Source organism: Nothobranchius furzeri, chromosome 6 (assembly GCF_043380555.1).
Source record: "Nothobranchius furzeri strain GRZ-AD chromosome 6, NfurGRZ-RIMD1, whole genome shotgun sequence".
Taxonomy (NCBI): Eukaryota; Metazoa; Chordata; class Actinopteri; order Cyprinodontiformes; family Nothobranchiidae; genus Nothobranchius; species Nothobranchius furzeri.
Genome location: NC_091746.1, coordinates 7935679 through 7957184, shown reverse-complemented (window position 1 = coordinate 7957184; position 21506 = coordinate 7935679). Strand labels below are relative to the sequence as shown.

The 21506-nt window shown below is 39.2% G+C and overlaps 2 protein-coding genes across 3 annotated transcripts; one reads left to right on the top strand and one right to left on the bottom strand.

The window, feature by feature from the left end:
• Positions 1 to 507: 507 nt before the first annotated feature.
• Positions 508 to 3988, bottom strand: LOC139070235 (coiled-coil domain-containing protein 106-like). Its single transcript, XM_070551959.1, has 4 exons — positions 3838 to 3988; positions 3319 to 3477; positions 2401 to 2607; positions 508 to 1668 (listed from the first exon to the last, which is right to left on the bottom strand). The coding sequence occupies exons 1-4, from the start codon at positions 3968 to 3970 to the stop codon at positions 1346 to 1348; spliced, it is 822 nt and encodes a 273-aa protein (XP_070408060.1). The 5' UTR covers positions 3971 to 3988; the 3' UTR covers positions 508 to 1345.
• A 141-nt stretch (positions 3989 to 4129) lies between these two features.
• Positions 4130 to 7125, top strand: LOC139070234 (uncharacterized). 2 transcript variants are annotated; one of them, XM_070551957.1, is made up of 5 exons: positions 4130 to 4214; positions 4902 to 5078; positions 5521 to 5628; positions 5715 to 5844; positions 6338 to 7125. In XM_070551957.1, the coding sequence occupies exons 1-5, from the start codon at positions 4201 to 4203 to the stop codon at positions 6800 to 6802; spliced, it is 894 nt and encodes a 297-aa protein (XP_070408058.1). In that variant the 5' UTR covers positions 4130 to 4200; the 3' UTR covers positions 6803 to 7125. The 2 variants fall into 2 exon arrangements, with proteins under 2 accessions (XP_070408058.1, XP_070408057.1); XM_070551956.1 differs by having other exon boundaries at positions 5715 to 5922; positions 6338 to 7119.
• The last annotated feature ends 14381 nt before the right edge of the window (positions 7126 to 21506 follow it).

Sequence of the window (21506 nt, the reverse complement as noted above, 5' to 3'; positions counted from 1 at the left end):
TTTTGTGGTTGTAGGGGCTGTTGATTGGAGTACATTAAAACAAACCTGATCTCTCTAGGACATTCAGAAGCCAAGTTATAAGTCAACAAAGGTGTAACTGGACTACTTCTTTAAAGTGACACCAGGCCTGGTGACCTTTGGGACATGGTTTGACCCCCTATAGGAATGTGCGATCATCATGAAACGTTCAGATCACTTACAACTCAAGAGATTCTACCTTCTTGTAATGTTTCAGCCTGATTGGACCTTGTTTTCACACAAATGGACCCAGAATGATGTGAAATTGTGCTTCATGCAACATAATTCTGGGTGCCATTTACAAACCATAAGTGCTAATGACTCCATTCCTTTTTGTGGTTGTAGGGGCTGTTGATTGGAGTACATTAAAACAAACCTGATCTCTCTAGGACATTCAGAAGCCAAGGGTACCACTTTACAATAAGGCTCCCTTATAATTGGCTAATAAATGGTTTATAAATGTCTTATTAATCCATCTATAATGCCTTATATATGACTAATAAACATTTATTATGCATTAATTAAGGGTGAAAAAGACACTAAACTTACTAGTTTCTTGCCAAATAGTGAACCAAATCTGTTGACTTATGTACTTTATCTAGACTTCATATATTAAACATTTCAAACTAAGAAACTACCTTTTAAGCACTATTAGCATTTGTAAACAAGGTTTTGGGCAACTAATAATGTACCTTATAACTGCATTATAAATACTTACAATGATTAAAGGGAGGCTTATTGTAAAGTGTAAAATATGTCTTTATTCATTAATAGTTAATAAACATTTATAAATACAAACTGGAGCCTTATTGTAAAGTGTAAAACATGTCTTTATTTATTAATGATTAATAAACATTTATAAATACAAACTGGAGCCTTATTGTAAAGTGTAAAATATGTCTTTATTTATTAATAGTTAATAAACATTTATAATTACAAAAGGGAGCCTTATTGTAAAGTATAAAACATATCAGTGTTTATTAATGACTCTTAAACATTTTTAAATGTAAAATGAAACTTTTTTAGTATGAAACTAGTTAACATTTATTTATAACCAGTAAACTTTTTGAAGACTAGGGGCCTTACTATGAAAAGTATAACAAGCTGCCTTATAACATTAGACAATACTCTATCTTAACAAGTGCAGTTGTTTTGGTTACTCTTAGGACACACAAAACCTTCTAAACAAAAATGACAAGAAAAATCTTTGTTGTGTGGAAACTGAACACATAACTGAACAGATCGTTAAAAAAATACCAGTTTCACACACATCTGTTCTATAGCTAAATATGCTGAAACAGAACAAGTCAGATAACTGAGTAGGCTTTCAGACAGACTTGCCTCTTCGAATTGGAAGCAAAGTACCATCAGCCTTCATGCTTTCTATTTTGTTTTTCACTTCATCATTGCTTTGAATCTCTTCCTCACATCGCTTAGCAAAATGGAGTACCGTCTCTCCACTGGGCTTGTTGGAGATCAGCTCCTGGTAAACAAGAGGAGCTGCGATAGCGAGCTCAGCAACTGATGCCGTGGACACAACTGTGTTTCTGTCAATCCCATGCTTCTGAAAAGCTTTGGACAAGGTCTTCATCTTTGGAAATGTCTTGAGGAGGGACTTGTATCTCTGCACAATCTCACTTGGTGTTCGGACTGAGAATCAAATTAAAACAAAGAAAACTGTTAGAAACAAATGCTCATGGCACACAATACAATCTGTTACTATAATTTACACACACACATGCATATACGTGTGTGTGTGTGTGTGTATGCATTTCTAAAAATGCGCATCAGTCCAAACCTTATATTCAAGTTTGGTGTCAAATACAATGTAGTTTGAAGAAAATGTTTAAATGGTAATTTTATCTCCAAAGAACATATCTTCTAGCCTGGCCTGCCAGACTAGACTTCTGCACAGAGAGTCTGGTAACTCACAGGCAGAGAGGCACATGAGGGGCGGGATTAGCCAGCTCAAAAATGACCAATCAAAAAAAAAAAAAGGTGGAAATGCCAACTGTACCATGTGACACAGTAGTTTTTTTAGCTGTAGTAAAAAATGGAGCCTGGTAATGGCGCAAACATCTTTCTTTAGAAGAAAGATTTTTAGCGGTTCTTGTTGTGGTTTCAAAGACATGTCCAAGTCTTTTACAACAGAGGAAAGAGCCGCGGTGAACTCCGCTTCAGACATAATTGTTTATGAGAATTTGAGCTTCACTGTGTGTGTGACATACGCTGCTCAGTGATGATTGGTTTGGTTAGCATTTTCAGGGGGGTGGGGTTATTTACATAGGAGAGTTACCAGACTCTTTCTCTGTGCAGAATTAAACAGAGGAGGACTCTGGCAGGCCAGGCTACATATCTTCTGAATATAAGTATTTTGCTCACCACGCTGCCGGAACTTCTTTTCCTCCTTCTTGTATTTCTTGGCTTTTGAATGCTTGTTTTTGAATTTGCGCTTTTGCTTCTTTGGGGGTGAAGATGAGGATGAGGATGACCACTCAGATGATGCAGATGAAGATGTGGAAGATGAATCCAAGTTTTCAGAAGGATTGTTGAAAAACGTATCATTTAATGGTTCGTCTTTAGGTTGCGCTGCAGAAAAAAATGGATGAATTTAGAATTTTTTTTAACACATATCAGGTAACACAGAGTGAAACAAACATGCAAAGTAGCTGCCAATTTCATTTCATTACACAATGGATGATTTTGTCAGCTTATGTGCTTTGACAGAATGAGAATGATGCACCCTTCTGAGTGAAATAATATACATGTGGCTGGGCAAATCTAATTTTTGTAGACTATAGAATAATAAAACAGTATAATGACTGAGTGTTGTTGTCCAATACAACATTAAATGTCAATAATTGGCAGTAATTACCTATTACCGTGGTGTTTAAAGGAGAAAAAGGGGAAAACTAAGTTGCTGGTACTAAGAGATAAAGTGGCACAACTACAAACCATCTAAATGAACACTTTGATGTCGAAATGTGTATTTTAAATTAATTATTAAAGTATGTAAATGAAAATGTATTTATTCGTGAGAGCACAGACAACTGTAAGAAAACAGATAATAAACAGATAATAGGTAATGGCATAATACATGCCAATTAATTAATCAATAGGTTTAAACCCAATTAGAACAAGTTATTTTTAAGAGTTAACTGGCATAACACCAAAGAGTAACAATTTTTTTTATCAACACAGTGACAATAAGGGATCTTCATGTATATTTATAAATTATCTGATTTTTATCACAATAATCTAAAATTAAACAATGTTTATGAAACTAGTTTAATGTCATACTTGACAGAGATGATAGCTGACTTCGGAGGAAATCCCTCTCTCCTTCCAGTTCTTCAATTCTCATCTTTTGCCACTCCAGCTTCTCCTTAAGAAAAGCAACTTCCTGTCTCTCCTTATTAAGAAGCACAGTTGCAGTAGGGGCAAGGCCAGAAGAAGTATCTAAAAAAGACAAAATTTAGACACACATTAACAACAGTAGCAGAATCTCTAATCTAAACTAGGCAAACTAAATGACAGCAGAAACAAAAATATCTACTTTAAATGGTAACAATACAAATGTAAAAAAAGTTCTGAGACAAACACCTGTTGTAGAGCAGACACTTCCAGAACAAAATAAATTATTCCTCCATGTTACCACACTGGGGTTATTCATAATGATATAAATGTATATACATTTACTAACTATTAAAAAATATAAAACTTTGTGAGGTGTCACTTTCGTAATAATTAATAGTACCAGAGATAGCTAGGCACTGTAGCAGCCAAATGGTTCATTGTTAGCATTAAAACATTCCTCACCATCACGTTTCTCTGTTGACAGCGTTGGTTTAGTGTTAACGTTATCCAGTCGCTGCTTTTTGTTTTTCTTTGAACGCGTGCTGACCGCAGGTGTCGCAGTGGAACAGGAATCTTTCTCTTCAGGTCCATCCATGGCGCTGCCGTAGCTAGCGTCAGTCCGTGTCGGTTTGACTGGTGGATCCACCTCAGCTCCGACGCACACCGATGGGAGGGACTTCCGTATTAAGATTCACTGTGATTGGATGTTTGCACTAAGCTCATCTCTGTATGGCTAATTTTCGTTTTATTCCCTTTGGCGCGACGATGGCTAGTTTTCATATGCAACCTAAAAATCCAGCGGGAAACGCTTCATAACTGAGTCCAATGCACTATAAGAGGTAAGCAAATTGTTTTATTTTTTGTATGCAGGGTTGTTCTTTTAATTATAATTCACTTTTAAATATTACTTTAGCTGATGAAGAAAAATCATTTTTAAGAATGAAAATGTTTTGTGTAAATGTAGCATGTTTTGTATTAACTTAACTAAATATTCTTGTTCCTGTTGTGTTAGCCATTTTTACATTTTTCTTTGAAAATTATCAGCATTTACAAGTTCGCTTGCAGGGAAGAGTAGTCATAAATAATGATAATTAACATATTTATTAAAAACCCATTTATCTTTCTTTTTTTGGTCATTCTTAGTAAGTCAACATAATTATAAATTCAGGTTTTTATTTAGCAAGTGTTACTTCCTGTTGAGCTGTGTATTGTAAAAAGAAAAAAAAAACAACACAAATAGATTGCAGAGGCAATACAGTTAGTAACTGTATGTGCTGTGTTTTTTAAGTAAGTAAAATAAACTGGAACTAGAAATGTTTATATCTTGATTTTTTTTGTGTGTTGAATTTTTTGGTCAAATTAATGGTTTTACATTTTTCCTTGACTTTTCAAAGAATGCTTTGAGAATTATACAAAGACTTGATCTGTTGCTATATCAGTGACCTTTTTTTACCTATGACATTCTGAAGATACCAGTATTTCAATGTAATAATATAATTAAATAAATCTATAATTTTTCCTACTAGAATGCCTCTTGGGATGAAGTTGCGCACTCATACAGAGGGAAAACAAACTAAAAAGAAGACTCTGAGGCTGATTAAATGGCTGCAAAAGAAACACCTTCTAAAGAAGAAGCTGAGATGCCCTGTTTGCCACCATAAGATGAAAATGATATCTGTGGTGAAGAAAGACCAATTTATGTGGTATGAATGCATGATAATGTAGAACATTTAACATCACATTCTGATATTAAAGGCAGGGTACGTAAGTTGGAATTGTTAAAATAATTTTGACCATCTGACCTTGTTCTATGAGAAAAAGTGTGATCTTTCATATTTTATTTTTCTCCTAAGTCCCTCCCCTGGCTTTACAGCTAAACTAATAATTTCTGCAAGCCTACCACATTGGCCAATAGCACTACATTTCAGATGTTCTCTCACTTGACTCGGCTTTCCCTGCATGTGCACGTTAGGAGGCGTGGCTTTCGGCTCATTCAGGAAGGTCGGGGATAGAGCAACAGCCCTTCAAATTTTAAAAGCAAGACACAGTGCTAACTTTATCTCAATACTTATTTATTTTTTAATATAATTTTGTGATAATGTTTATAGGTTCATTTATTTACCTCACTTTTTGGTTTGTTCTCAGGTGCTGCAAAAGAGCAAGTCATAGAAAAGTCTCCAGAACAATTAGAACTGGCTCCCTCTTTGAGAAATCAAAATCTTCTCTTTTCAGTTGGATGAAGTTCATCTACAGGTAGCCTGTGTGTATAAATGTCAACAGGAATAGCAGTTAATAATAGGGCCTCAGTGAGTTTTGATTGGTTTTCATTTCTGTCGCAGATTTTCACAAGGGCTCAGGCTCAGGCAGATAGATATGATTGATGATGATGTGGCTGGCAGCTCCAAAACATTAAGTGCCATGGCAAAGCGTATTCGACAAGTCTGCATCAGTGCAATGGAAAGACACGGAGTAAATAAAGGGCACTGTCTTGGTGGTCACAAAGAATTTGTGGTTATGGATGAAAGCTGTCTCCGTCATCAGCGAAAGGTTGTAAACTCTCAGACCCCTTTGTTATTATCAGTCCAGATCTGAACATGTCCCCTAAACATATAAGTTTTAAGTTTTTACCATTACATTTAAGAATCAATATAGTAAAACTGTTACAACCAAACAAAAACAATCTGTTAATAAACATATTATTATATCAATTACTATGATGATTTGAATCACTTGAGTCAGAATTTAACTAAATTAAAGTTTGTAAAAGTAGTCAATTAATCCATAAAGGAAATGAATGACAGAAAACAGCTTTTTTATTCAACATCTTTGTCATGCTGTTAATAAAGTTAAAATACAATTTACTTTAATAACAGCAATACAATTAAAATGTTAAGATGCAAACTGCATTTAAGAATATACTTTGTAAATATTCTGTTTAACCTTAATCTTTTTTTATTTTCAGTATGCACGTGGACGCTTCGGAAATGCTTGGAAAAGAAAGAAATGGGTCTTTGGACTGATGGGAGTGAAAGACAAAAGGCGAAGGCTCGTGTTAAAACTTGTAGAGAAACGAACAAGGCGTCACCTTGTTCCTCTGATCAGACAGCATGTTAAGTCAGGTAGTGCCATTATCAGTGATGAGTGGAGAGCCTACAAGAATGTCTTGACAAACATGGGGTACAAACATTACACAGTAAATCACAGCAGGTGGTTTGTTGATCCTCACTCGGGCAGTCATACACAACATATTGAAAGAGCTTGGATGACAATTAAAGGACATATTCGCAGACTAAGAGGAAATCGTACAGAGATGTTGTTGGAGGAACATCTTAAAGTTCTCGAATGGTCATCTTGGCTTGGTTCAAAACATCCTGATGGACCACTGGGACGCTTATTCAAGGAAATATGGAAATCATTCCCAGTTTAACCTGAATCTCTTCTACAACAGTTTTTTTTAGGGAGGGGGTATTTGGTGTGTTTGATGAGTTTGGATGTTAAATGTGCTACACTTACAATACATGACCATTTTTGACAGTAGTTAACATGGTTTGTACAAATATTTTAAGCATTTAGTGTAACTCTGAAGTTTAACAAATTTAAACATTTAAGACTAATTTTTAGTATTTATAAATGTTTATTAGTCATTAATAAATAAAGATATGTTTTATACTTTACAATAAGGCTCCAGTTTGTATTTATAAATGTTTATTAATCATTAATAAATAAAAACATGTTTTACACTTTACAATAAGGCTCCAGTTGTATTTACAAATGTTTATTAATCATTAATAAATAAAAACATGCTTTGCACTTTATAATAAGGCTCCCTTTTGTATTTATAAATGTTTATTAATCATTAATAAATAAAGACATGTTTTACACTTTACAATAAGGCTCCAGTTTGTATTTATAAATGTTTATTAATCATTAATAATCATTAATAAATAAAGACATGTTTTACACTTTATAAGAAGGCTCCAGTTTGTATTTATAAATGTTAATTAATCATTAATAAATAAAGACATGTTTTACACTTTACAATAGCGCTCCCTTTAATCATTGTAAGTATTTATAATGCAGTTATAAGGTACATTAATTATTTGCCCAAAACTGTGTTTACAAATGCTAATAGTGCTTAAAAGATAGGTTCTTAGTTTGAAATGTTTAATATATGAAGTCTAGATAAAGTACATAAGTCAACAGATTTGGTTCACTATTTGGCAAAAAACTAGTAGGTTTAGTCTCTTTCTCACCCTTAATTAATGCATAATAAACATTAATTAGTCATATATAAGGCATTATAGATGGATTAATAATACATTTATAAACCATTTATTAGCCATTTATAAGGGAGCCTTATTGTAAAGTGGTACCAAGCCAAGTTATAAGCCCACAAAGGTGTAACTGGACTACTTCTTTAAAGTGACACCAGGCCTGGTGACCTTTGGGACATGGTTTGACCCCCTATAGGAATGTGCGATCATCATGAAACGTTCAGATCACTTACAACTCAATAGATTCTACCTTCTTGTAACGTTTCAGCCTGATTGGACCTTGTTTTCACACAAATGAACCTAGAATGATGTGAAATTGTGCTTCGTGCAACATAATTCTGGGTGCCATTTAAAAACCATAAGTGCTAATGACTCCATTCCTTTTTGTGGTAATGGGGGCTGTTAATTGGAGTACTCTAAAACAAACCTGACCTCTCTAGGATATTCAGAAGCCAAGTTATAAGCCCACAAAGGTGTAACTGGACTACTTCTTTAAAGTGACACCAAGCCCGGTGACCTTTGGGACATGGTTTGAACCCCTATAGGAATGTGTAATCATCATGAAACGTTCAGATCACTTACAACTCAATAGATTCTACCTTCTTGTAACGTTTCAGCCTGATTGGACCTTGTTTTCACACAAATGGACCCAGAATGATGTGAAATTGTGCTTCGTGCAACATAATTCTGGGTGCCATTTACAAACCATAAGTGCTAATGACTCCATTCCTTTTTGTGGTTGTAGGGGCTGTTGATTGGAGTACACTAAAACAAACCTGATCTCTCTAGGACATTCAGAAGCCAAGTTATAAGCCCACAAATGTGTAACTGGACTACTTCTTTAAATTGACACCAGATCCGGTCACGTTTGGGACATGGTTTGACCCCCTTAGGAAAGTGCTATCATCATGAAACGTTCAGATCACTTACAACTCAATAGATTCTACCTTCCTGTAACGTTTCAGCCTGATTGGACCTTGTTTTCACACAAATGGACCCAGAATGATGTGAAATTGTGCTTTGTGCAACATAATTCTGGGTGCCATTTACAAACCATAAGTGCTAATGACTCCATTGCTTTTTGTGGTTGTAGGGGCTGTTGATTGGAGTACTCTAAAACAAACCTGATCTCTCTAGGACATTCAGAAGCCAAGTTATAAGCCCACAAATGTATACCTGGACTACTTCTTTAAAGTGACACCAGGCCTGTTGACCTTTGGGACATGGTTTGACCCCCTATAGGAATGTGCGATCATCATGAAACGTTCAGATCACTTACAACTCAATAGATTCTACCTTCTTGTAACGTTTCAGCCTGATTGGACCTTGTTTTTACACAAATGAACCCAGAATGATGTGAAATTGTGCTTCGTGCAACATAATTCTGCGTGCCATTTAAAAACCATAAGTGCTAATGACTCCATTGCTTTTTGTGGTTGTAGGGGCTGTTGATTGGAGTACATTAAAACAAACCTGATCTCTCTAGGACATTCAGAAGCCAAGTTATAAGTCAACAAAGGTGTAACTGGACTACTTCTTTAAAGTGACACCAGGCCTGGTGACCTTTGGGACATGGTTTGACCCCCTATAGGAATGTGCGATCATCATGAAACGTTCAGATCACTTACAACTCAAGAGATTCTACCTTCTTGTAATGTTTTAGCCTGATTGGACCTTGTTTTCACACAAATGGACCCAGAATGATGTGAAATTGTGCTTCATGCAACATAATTTTGGGTGCCATTTACAAACCATAAGTGCTAATGACTCCATTCCTTTTTGTGGTTGTAGGGGCTGTTGATTGGAGTACATTAAAACAAACCTGATCTCTCTAGGACATTCAGAAGCCAAGTTATAAGCCCACAAAGGTGTAACTGGACTACTTCTTTAAAGTGACACCAGGCCTGGTGACCTTTGGGACATGGTTTGACCCCCTATAGGAATGTGCGATCATCATGAAACGTTCAGATCACTTACAACTCAATAGATTCTACCTTCTTGTAACGTTTCAGCCTGATTGGACCTTGTTTTCACACAAATGAACCTAGAATGATGTGAAATTGTGCTTCGTGCAACATAATTCTGGGTGCCATTTAAAAACCATAAGTGCTAATGACTCCATTCCTTTTTGTGGTAATGGGGGCTGTTAATTGGAGTACTCTAAAACAAACCTGACCTCTCTAGGATATTCAGAAGCCAAGTTATAAGCCCACAAAGGTGTAACTGGACTACTTCTTTAAATTGACACCAGATCCGGTGACCTTTGGGACATGGTTTGACCCCCTTAGGAAAGTGCTATCATCATGAAACGTTCAGAACACTTACAACTCAATAGATTCTACCTTCCTGTAACGTTTCAGCTGATTGGACCTTGTTTACACACAAATGAACCCAGAATGATGTGAAATTGTGCTTCGTGCAACATAATTCTGCGTGCCATTTAAAAACCATAAGTGCTAATGACTCCATTCCTTTTTGTGGTTGTAGGGGCTGTTGATTGGAGTACACTAAAACAACCCTGATCTCTCTAGGACATTCAGAAGCCAAGTTATAAGCCCACAAATGTGTAACTGGACTACTTCTTTAAATTGACACCAGATCCGGTGACCTTTGGGACATGGTTTGACACCTTATAGGAATGTGCGATCATCATGAAACATTCAGATCACTTACAACTCAATAGATTCTACCTTCTTGTAACGTTTCAGCCTGATTGGACCTTGTTTTTACACAAATGAACCCAGAATGATGTGAAATTGTGCTTCGTGCAACATAATTCTGCGTGCCATTTAAAAACCATAAGTGCTAATGACTCCATTGCTTTTTGTGGTTGTAGGGGCTGTTGATTGGAGTACATTAAAACAAACCTGATCTCTCTAGGACATTCAGAAGCCAAGTTATAAGTCAACAAAGGTGTAACTGGACTACTTCTTTAAAGTGACACCAGGCCTGGTGACCTTTGGGACATGGTTTGACCCCCTATAGGAATGTGCGATCATCATGAAACGTTCAGATCACTTACAACTCAAGAGATTCTACCTTCTTGTAATGTTTTAGCCTGATTGGACCTTGTTTTCACACAAATGGACCCAGAATGATGTGAAATTGTGCTTCATGCAACATAATTCTGGGTGCCATTTACAAACCATAAGTGCTAATGACTCCATTCCTTTTTGTGGTTGTAGGGGCTGTTGATTGGAGTACATTAAAACAAACCTGATCTCTCTAGGACATTCAGAAGCCAAGTTATAAGCCCACAAAGGTGTAACTGGACTACTTCTTTAAAGTGACACCAGGCCTGGTGACCTTTGGGACATGGTTTGACCCCCTATAGGAATGTGCGATCATCATGAAACGTTCAGATCACTTACAACTCAATAGATTCTACCTTCTTGTAACGTTTCAGCCTGATTGGACCTTGTTTTCACACAAATGAACCTAGAATGATGTGAAATTGTGCTTCGTGCAACATAATTCTGGGTGCCATTTAAAAACCATAAGTGCTAATGACTCCATTCCTTTTTGTGGTAATGGGGGCTGTTAATTGGAGTACTCTAAAACAAACCTGACCTCTCTAGGATATTCAGAAGCCAAGTTATAAGCCCACAAAGGTGTAACTGGACTACTTCTTTAAATTGACACCAGATCCGGTGACCTTTGGGACATGGTTTGACCCCCTTAGGAAAGTGCTATCATCATGAAACGTTCAGAACACTTACAACTCAATAGATTCTACCTTCCTGTAACGTTTCAGCTGATTGGACCTTGTTTACACACAAATGAACCCAGAATGATGTGAAATTGTGCTTCGTGCAACATAATTCTGCGTGCCATTTAAAAACCATAAGTGCTAATGACTCCATTCCTTTTTGTGGTTGTAGGGGCTGTTGATTGGAGTACACTAAAACAACCCTGATCTCTCTAGGACATTCAGAAGCCAAGTTATAAGCCCACAAATGTGTAACTGGACTACTTCTTTAAATTGACACCAGATCCGGTGACCTTTGGGACATGGTTTGACACCTTATAGGAATGTGCGATCATCATGAAACATTCAGATCACTTACAACTCAATAGATTCTACCTTCTTGTAACGTTTCAGCCTGATTGGACCTTGTTTTCACACAAATGGACCCAGAATGATGTGAAATTGTGCTTCGTGCAACATAATTCTGGGTGCCATTTACAAACCATAAGTGCTAATGACTCCATTCCTTTTTGTGGTTGTAGGGGCTGTTGATTGGAGTACATTAAAACAAACCTGATCTCTCTAGGACATTCAGAAGCCAAGTTATAAGCCCACAAAGGTGTAACTGGACTACTTATTTAAAGTGACACCAGGCCCGGTGACCTTTGGGACATGGTTTGACCCCCTATAGGAATGTGCGATCATCATGAAACGTTCACATCACTTACAACTCAATAGATTCTACCTTCTGCTAACGTTTCAGCCTGATTGGACCTTGTTTTCACACAAATGAACCCAGAATGATGTGAAATTGGGCTTCGTGCAACATAATTCTGGGTGCCATTTAAAAACCATAAGTGCTAATGACTCCATTCCTTTGTTTGGTAATGGGGGCTGTTAATTGGAGTACTCTAAAACAAACCTGACCTCTCTAGGTTATTCAGAAGCCAAGTTATAAGCCCACAAAGGTGTAACTGGACTACTTCTTTAAATTGAAACCAGATCCGGTGACCTTTGGGACATGGTTTGACCACCTTAGGAAAGTGCTATCATCATGAAACATTCAGATCACTTACAACTCAATAGATTCTACCTTCCTGTAACGTTTCTGCCTGATTGGACCTTGTTTTCACACAAATGAACCCAGAATGATGTGAAATTGTGCTTCGTGCAACATAATTCTGGGTGCCATTTAAAAACCATAAGTGCTAATGACTCCATTCCTTTTTGTAGTTGTAGGGGCTGTTGATTGGAGTACACTAAAACAAACCTGATCTCTCTAGGACATTCAGAAGCCAAGTTATAAGCCCACAAAGGTGTAACTGGACTACTTCTTTAAATTGACACCAGATCCGGTGACCTTTGGGACATGGTTTGACCCCCTTAGGAAAGTGCTATCATCATGAAACGTTCAGATCACTTACAACTCAATAAATTCTACCTTCTTGTAACGTTTCAGCCTGATTGGACCTTGTTTTCACACAAATGGACCCAGAATGATGTGAAATTGTGCTTCGTGCAACATAATTCTGGGTGCCATTTACAAACCACAAGTGCTAATGACTCCATTCCTTTTTGTGGTTGTAGGGGCTGTTGATTGGAGTACATTAAAACAGACCTGATCTCTCTAGGACATTCAGATGCCAAGTTATAAGCCCACAAATGTGTAACTGGACTACTTCTTTAAATTGACACCAGATCCGGTGACATTTGGGACATGGTTTGACCCCCTTAGGAAAGTGCTATCATCATGAAACGTTCAGATCACTTACAACTCAATAGATTCTGCCTTCCTGTAACGTTTCAGCATGATTGGACCTTGTTTTCACACAAATGGACCCAGAATGATGTGAAATTGTGCTTCGTGCAACATAATTCTGGGTGCCATTTACAAACCATAAGTGCTAATGACTCCATTCCTTTTTGTGGTTGTAGGGGCTGTTGATTGGAGTACACTAAAACAAACCTGATCTCTCTAGGACATTCAGAAGCCAAGTTATAAGCCCACAAATGTATACCTGAACTACTTCTTTAAAGTGACACCAGGCCTGGTGACCTTTGGGACATGGTTTGACCCCCTATAGGAATGTGCGATCATCATGAAACGTTCAGATCACTTACAACTCAATAGATTCTACCTTCTTGTAACGTTTCAGCCTGATTGGACCTTGTTTTTACACAAATGAACCCAGAATGATGTGAAATTGTGCTTCGTGCAACATAATTCTGGGTGCCATTTAAAAACCATAAGTGCTAATGGCTCCATTCCTTTTTGTGGTTGTAGCGGCTGTTAATTGGAGTACTCTAAAACAAACCTGACCTCTCTAGGATATTCAGAAACCAAGTTATAAGCCCACAAAGGTGTAACTGGACTACTTCTTTAAAGTGACACCAAGCCCGGTGACCTTTGGGACATGGTTTGACCCCCTATAGGGATGTGTAATCATCATGAAACGTTCAGATCACTTACAACTCAATAGATTCTACCTTCTTGTAACGTTTCACCCTTATTGGACCTTGTTTTCACACAAATGGACCCAGAATGATGTGAAATTGTGCTTCGTGCAACATAATTCTGGGTGCCATTTACAAACCATAAGTGCTAATGACTCCATTCCTTTTTGTGGTTGTAGGGGCTGTTGATTGGAGTACACTAAAACAAACCTGATCTATCTAGGACATTCAGAAGCCAAGTTATAAGCCCACAAATGTGTAACTGGACTACTTCTTTAAATTGACACCAGATCCGGTGACGTTTGGGACATGGTTTGACCCCCTTAGGAAAGTGCTATCATCATGAAACGTTCAGATCACTTACAACTCAATAGATTCTACCTTCCTGTAACGTTTCAGCCTGATTGGACCTTGTTTTCACACAAATGGACCCAGAATGATGTGAAATTGTGCTTCGTGCAACATAATTCTGGGTGCCATTTACAAACCATAAGTGCTAATGACTCCATAGCTTTTTCTGGTTTTAGGGGCTGTTGATTGGAGTACACTAAAACAAACCTGATCTCTCTAGGACATTCAGAAGCCAAGTTATAAGCCCACAAATGTATACCTGAACTACTTCTTTAAAGTGACACCAGGCCTGGTGACCTTTGGGACATGGTTTGACCCCCTATAGGAAAGTGCGATCATCATGAAACGTTCAGATCACTTACAACTCAATAGATTCTACCTTCTTGTAACGTTTCAGCCTGATTGGACCTTGTTTTTACACAAATGAACCCAGAATGATGTGAAATTGTGCTTCGTGCAACATAATTCTGGGTGCCATTTAAAAACCATAAGTGCTAATGGCTCCATTCCTTTTTGTGGTTGTAGGGGCTGTTAATTGGAGTACTCTAAAACAAACCTGACCTCTCTAGGATATTCAGAAGCCAAGTTATAAGCCCACAAAGGTGTAACTGGACTACTTCTTCAAAGTGACACCAAGCCCGGTGACCTTTGGGACATGGTTTGACCCCCTATAGGAATGTGTAATCATCATGAAACGTTCAGATCACTTACAACTCAATAGATTCTACCTTCTTGTAACGTTTCAGCCTGATTGGACCTTGTTTTCACACTAATGGACCCAGAATGATGTGAAATTGTGCTTCGTGCAACATAATTCTGGGTGCCATTTACAAACCATAAGTGCTAATGACTCCATTCCTTTTTGTGGTTGTAGGGGCTGTTGATTGGAGTACACTTAAACAAACCTGATCTCTCTAGGACATTCAGAAGCCAAGTTATAAGCCCACAAATGTGTAACTGGACTACTTCTTTAAAGTGACACCGGGCCTGGTGACCTTTGGGACATGGTTTGACCCCCTATAGGAATGTGCGATCATCATGAAACGTTCAGATCACTTACAACTCAATAGATTATACCTTCTTGTAACGTTTCAGCCTGATTGGACCTTGTTTTCACACAAATGGACCCAGAATGATGTGAAATTGTGCTTCGTGCAACATAATTCTGGGTGCCATTTAAAAACCATAAGTGCTAATGGCTCCATTCCTTTTTGTGGTTGTAGGGGCTGTTAATTGGAGTACTCTAAAACAAACCTGACCTCTCTAGGATATTCAGAAGCCAAGTTATAAGCCAACAAAGGTGTAACTGGACTACTTCTTTAAAGTGACACCAAGCCCGGTGACCTTTGGGACATGGTTTGACCCCCTATAGGAATGTGTAATCATCATGAAACGTTCAGATCACTTACAACTCAATAGATTCTACCTTCTTGTAACGTTTCAGCCTGATTGGACCTTGTTTTCACACTAATGGACCCAGAATGATGTGAAATTGGGCTTCGTGCAACATAATTCTGGGTGCCATTTACAAACCATAAGTGCTAATGACTCCATTCCTTTTTGTGGTTGTAGGGGCTGTTGATTGGAGTACACTAAAACAAACCTGATCTCTCTAGGACATTCAGAAGCCAAGTTATAAGCCCACAAAGGTGTAACTGGACTACTTCTTTAAATTGACACCAGATCCGGTGACGTTTGGGACATGGTTTGACCCCCTTAGGAAAGTGCTATCATCATGAAACGTTCAGATCACTTACAACTCAATAGATTCTACCTTCCTGTAACATTTCAGCCTGATTGGACCTTGTTTTCACACAAATGGACCCAGAATGATGTGAAATTGGGCTTCGTGCAACATAATTCTGGGTGCCATTTAAAAACCATAAGTGCTAATGACTCCATTCCTTTTTGTGGTTGTAGGGGCTGTTGATTGGAGTACACTAAAACAAACCTGATCTCTCTAGGACATGCAGAAGCCAAGTTATAAGCCCACAAATGTGTAACTGGACTACTTCTTTAAATTGACACCAGATCCGGTGACCTTTGGGACATGGTTTGACCCCTTATAGGAATGTGCGATCATCATGAAACATTCAGATCACTTACAACTCAATAGATTCTACCTTCTTGTAACGTTTCAGCCCGATTGGACCTTGTTTTCACACAAATGGACCCAGAATGATGTGAAATTGTGCTTCGTGCAACATAATTCTGGGTGCCATTTACAAACCATAAGTGCTAATGACTCCATTCCTTTTTGTGGTTGTAGGGGCTGTTGATTGGAGTACACTTAAACAAACCTGATCTCTCTAGGACATTCAGAAGCCAAGTTATAAGCCCACAAATGTGTAACTGGACTACTTCTTTAAAGTGACACCAGGCCTGGTGACCTTTGGGACATGGTTTGACCCCCTATAGGAATGTGCGATCATCATGAAACGTTCAGATCACTTACAACTCAATAGATTCTACCTTCTTGTAACGTTTCAGCCTGATTGGACCTTGTTTTCACACAAATGGACCCAGAATGGTGTGAAATTGTGCTTCGTGCAACATAATTCTGGGTGCCATTTACAAACCATAAGTGCTAATGACTCCATTCCTTTTTGTGGTTGTAGGGGCTGTTGATTGGAGTACACTAAAACAAACCTGATCTCTCTAGGACATTCAGAAGCCAAGTTATAAGCCCACAAAGGTGTAACTGGACTACTTCTTTAAATTGACAACAGATCCGGTGACCTTTGGGACATGGTTTGACCCCCTTAGGAAAGTGCTATCATCATGAAACGTTCAGATCACTTACAACTCAATAAATTCTACCTTCTTGTAACGTTTCAGCCTGATTGGACCTTGTTTTCACACAAATGAACCCAGAATGATGTGAAATTGTGCTTCGTGCAAAATAATTCTGGGTGCCATTTAAAAACCATAAGTGCTAATGACTCCATTCCTTTTTGTGGTTGTTGGGGCTGTTGATTGGAGTACACTAAAACAAACCTGATCTCTCTAGGACATGCAGAAGCCAAGTTATAAGCCCACAAATGTGTAACTGGACTACTTCTTTAAATTGACACCAGATCCGGTGACCTTTGGGACATGGTTTGACCCCTTATAGGAATGTGCGATCATCATGAAACATTCAGATCACTTACAACTCAATAGATTCTACCTTCTTGTAACGTTTCAGCCCGATTGGACCTTGTTTTCACACAAATGGACCCAGAATGATGTGAAATTGTGCTTCGTGCAACATAATTCTGGGTGCCATTTACAAACCATAAGTGCTAATGACTCCATTCCTTTTTGTGGTTGTAGGGGCTGTTGATTGGAGTACACTTAAACAAACCTGATCTCTCTAGGACATTCAGAAGCCAAGTTATAAGCCCACAAATGTGTAACTGGACTACTTCTTTAAAGTGACACCAGGCCTGGTGACCTTTGGGACATGGTTTGACCCCCTATAGGAATGTGCGATCATCATGAAACGTTCAGATCACTTACAACTCAATAGATTCTACCTTCTTGTAACGTTTCAGCCTGATTGGACCTTGTTTTCACACAAATGGACCCAGAATGGTGTGAAATTGTGCTTCGTGCAACATAATTCTGGGTGCCATTTAAAAACCATAAGTGCTAATGGCTCCATTCCTTTTTGTGGTTGTAGGGGCTGTTAATTGGAGTACTCTAAAACAAACCTGACCTCTCTAGGATATTCAGAAGCCAAGTTATAAGCCAACAAAGGTGTAACTGGACTACTTCTTTAAAGTGACACCAAGCCCGGTGACCTTTGGGACATAGTTTGACCCCCTATAGGAATGTGTAATCATCATGAAACGTTCAGATCACTTACAACTCAATAGATTCTACCTTCTTGTAACGTTTCAGCCTGATTGGACCTTGTTTTCACACAAATGGACCCAGAATGATGTGAAATTGTGCTTCGTGCAACATAATTCTGGGTGCCATTTACAAACCATAAGTGCTAATGACTCCATTCCTTTTTGTGGTTGTAGGGGCTGTTGATTGGAGTACACTTAAACAAACCTGATCTCTCTAGGACATTCAGAAGCCAAGTTATAAGCCCACAAATGTGTAACTGGACTACTTCTTTAAAGTGACACCAGGCCTGGTGACCTTTGGGACATGGTTTGACCCCCTATAGGAATGTGCGATCATCATGAAACGTTCAGATCACTTACAACTCAATAGATTATACCTTCTTGTAATGTTTCAGCCTGATTGGACCTTGTTTTCACACAAATGGACCCAGAATGATGTGAAATTGTGCTTCGTGCAACATAATTCTGGGTGCCATTTAAAAACCATAAGTGCTAATGGCTCCATTCCTTTTTGTGGTTGTAGGGGCTGTTAATTGGAGTACTCTAAAACAAACCTGACCTCTCTAGGATATTCAGAAGCCAAGTTATAAGCCAACAAAGGTGTAACTGGACTACTTCTATAAATTGACACCAGATCCGGTGACATTTGGGACATGGTTTGACCCCCTTAGGAAAGTGCTATCATCATGAAACGTTCAGATCACTTACAACTCAATAGATTCTACCTTCCTGTAACGTTTCAGCCTGATTGGACCTTGTTTTCACACAAATGGACCCAGAATGATGTGAAATTGTGCTTCGTGCAACATAATTCTGGGTGCCATTTACAAACCATAAGTGCTAATGACTCCATTCCTTTTTGTGGTTGTAGGGGCTGTTGATTGGAGTACACTAAAACAAACCTGATCTCTCTAGGACATTCAGAAGCCAAGTTATAAGCCCACAAATGTATACCTGAACTACTTCTTTAAAGTGACACCAGGCCTGGTGACCTTTGGGACATGGTTTGACCCCCTATAGGAATGTGCGATCATCATGAAACGTTCAGATCACTTACAACTCAATAGATTCTACCTTCTTGTAACGTTTCAGCCTGATTGGACCTTGTTTTTACACAAATGAACCCAGAATGATGTGAAATTGTGCTTCGTGCAACATAATTCTGGGTGCCATTTAAAAACCATAAGTGCTAATGGCTCCATTCCTTTTTGTGGTTGTAGGGGCTGTTAATTGGAGTACACTAAAACAAACCTGACCTCTCTAGGATATTCAGAAGCCAAGTTATAAGCCCACAAAGGTGTAACTGGACTACTTCTTTAAAGTGACACCAAGCCCGGTGACCTTTGGGACATGGTTTGACCCCCTATAGGGATGTGTAATCATCATGAAACGTTCAGATCACTTACATCTCAATAGATTCTACCTTCTTGTAACGTTTCACCCTTATTGGACCTTGTTTTCACACAAATGGACCCAGAATGATGTGAAATTGTGCTTCGTGCAACATAATTCTGGGTGCCATTTACAAACCATAAGTGCTAATGACTCCATTCCTTTTTGTGGTTGTAGGGGCTGTTGATTGGAGTACACTAAAACAAACCTGATCTCTCTAGGAGATTCAGAAGCCAAGTTATAAGCCCACAAATGTGTAACTGGACTACTTCTTTAAAGTGACACCAGGCCTGGTGACCTTTGGGACATGGTTTGACCCCCTATAGGAATGTGCGATCATCATGAAACGTTCAGATCACTTACAACTCAATAGATTCTACCTTCTTGTAACGTTTCAGCCTGATTGGACCTTGTTTTTACACAAATGAACCCAGAATGATGTGAAATTGTGCTTCGTGCAACATAATTCTGGGTGCCATTTAAAAACCATAAGTGCTAATGGCTCCATTCCTTTTTGTGGTTGTAGGGGCTGTTAATTGGAGTACTCTAAAACAAACCTGACCTCTCTAGGATATTCAGAAGCCAAGTTATAAGCCCACAAAGGTGTAACTGGACTACTTCTTTAAAGTGACACCAAGCCCGGTGACCTTTGGGACATGGTTTGACCCCCTATAGGAATGTGTGATCATCATGAAACGTTCAGATCACTTACAACTCAATAGATTCTTTTTTTTTTTTTTTAACGTGTCCTGTCTGGCTGTGAAGCAAGCAGAATTGATGTCTGAATGCTGGTAACAAGCCTTACAGTTTTACTCTCAGGTGGAGCATCAGAGCATCTGCTTTTAATGTCTCAGGTGGAGCATCAAAGAGTCTGCTTTTAATGTCGCACCTGATATTTAAAACTTTATTGTTATTGTTTTTGAATGCTTTGTAATTTCGACCAGACACGGAGACAGAGGTGAAAGAGAAAGGAAAAGAGAAAAGGTGGGGAGAGAGGGGGTTAGGTGGGGGGGGGGATTCAACAAAAATAAACAATAATGAACAAGAGTCTGCTTCTAGACCTGCAAAATGAGACGAGAAAAAAGCAAAACATAACAAAAAAATGGGACACAACACCAATATAACAAAATCAAGCTATCACTGCGTCAACTTGATGAAGAAATATATAATCAATCATTGTTTAACTAAACAGTCACACGATAATATACCACAGTGCATTGAGTGCCCACCATAGTCTTAAGACATGTGTTGAACGTGCCCCAAGCCCATACTTATGAGAGCACCATGTGAGCACCTGTGTGTGTACACGCGCTTGTTTATGTAAGGTTTATCTATAGGAGCGTCCAATAGAGAGTGTGAGGGACCACAGATCTGCCCCCCAAAGACGCGTAGGAGACGGGGGGGAGCTCCAAGTCCCAGAGATCCAGGCGCTGCCCCAGAACACAGGAATCCCAAGGAGCCCGCAACCAGAAAGGCCCCCGCCCCCCTCGAGAGGCACAGAGGATCGCCCCGGGGGGGCACAACCAGCAGCCGGCAGAGCCCCGGGAGATATCAGCGGCAAGTCCTCAGGCCTGCCCGCAGCCTCCCACCCCCTAGCCGGCCGAGTCCGGGACCCAGCGACCCGGGACCCAGGGGCGACCACCCCCGCCGGGGACCCAGCAGAGCCCAGGGACCCAGACCCCCCCGGGCCACCACCGGGATTGATCAGGCAGATGCCAAAAATCTTAAACTCCCTGACCCGGGAGCCACGAACACTCAGGCAGACCAAGGCATCACACCCCCACCAGGTGTAACAGGGGGGAGGGGAGACGAAGATCTATATCATCAAAGGAGGTCCCAGGAGAAGGGAGGAGTCAAAGGCCCCACCTGACATATACAGTCATACACAAACACAGTCACACACTCCCTCCCTCATGCTCACACATGCACATACAACCAAAGACTTACAAAAATACACGCCGGACACCCATTCATGCTCCCCATACACACCCTATTCACTCTGGTCCCGGTAATGCTGCACATGGGGTACAACCACCACCGGTTACCAGAGTTTGACCCTTTCTGCTGGGGTGCTGATGAGCAGGCTCCCCCGCCCACCGCCGAGCACAGCAACCCACCACCCCAGACCCCAAC

Coding starts and splice junctions, on each gene's coding strand:
- LOC139070234 (XM_070551956.1), top strand. Junction 5,079..5,520: donor AAGAAAGACCAATTTATGTG/GTATGAATGCAT, acceptor GTTTGTTCTCAG/GTGCTGCAAAAGAGCAAGTC. Junction 5,629..5,714: donor TGGATGAAGTTCATCTACAG/GTAGCCTGTGTG, acceptor TTTCTGTCGCAG/ATTTTCACAAGGGCTCAGGC.
- LOC139070235 (XM_070551959.1), bottom strand. CDS start 3,970: ATGGATGGACCTGAAGAGAAAGATTCCTGTTCCACTGCGACACCTGCG. Junction 3,478..3,837: donor GTCAACAGAGAAACGTGATG/GTGAGGAATGTT, acceptor TGTCTTTTTTAG/ATACTTCTTCTGGCCTTGCC. Junction 2,608..3,318: donor TCAGCTATCATCTCTGTCAA/GTATGACATTAA, acceptor TTTTTTCTGCAG/CGCAACCTAAAGACGAACCA.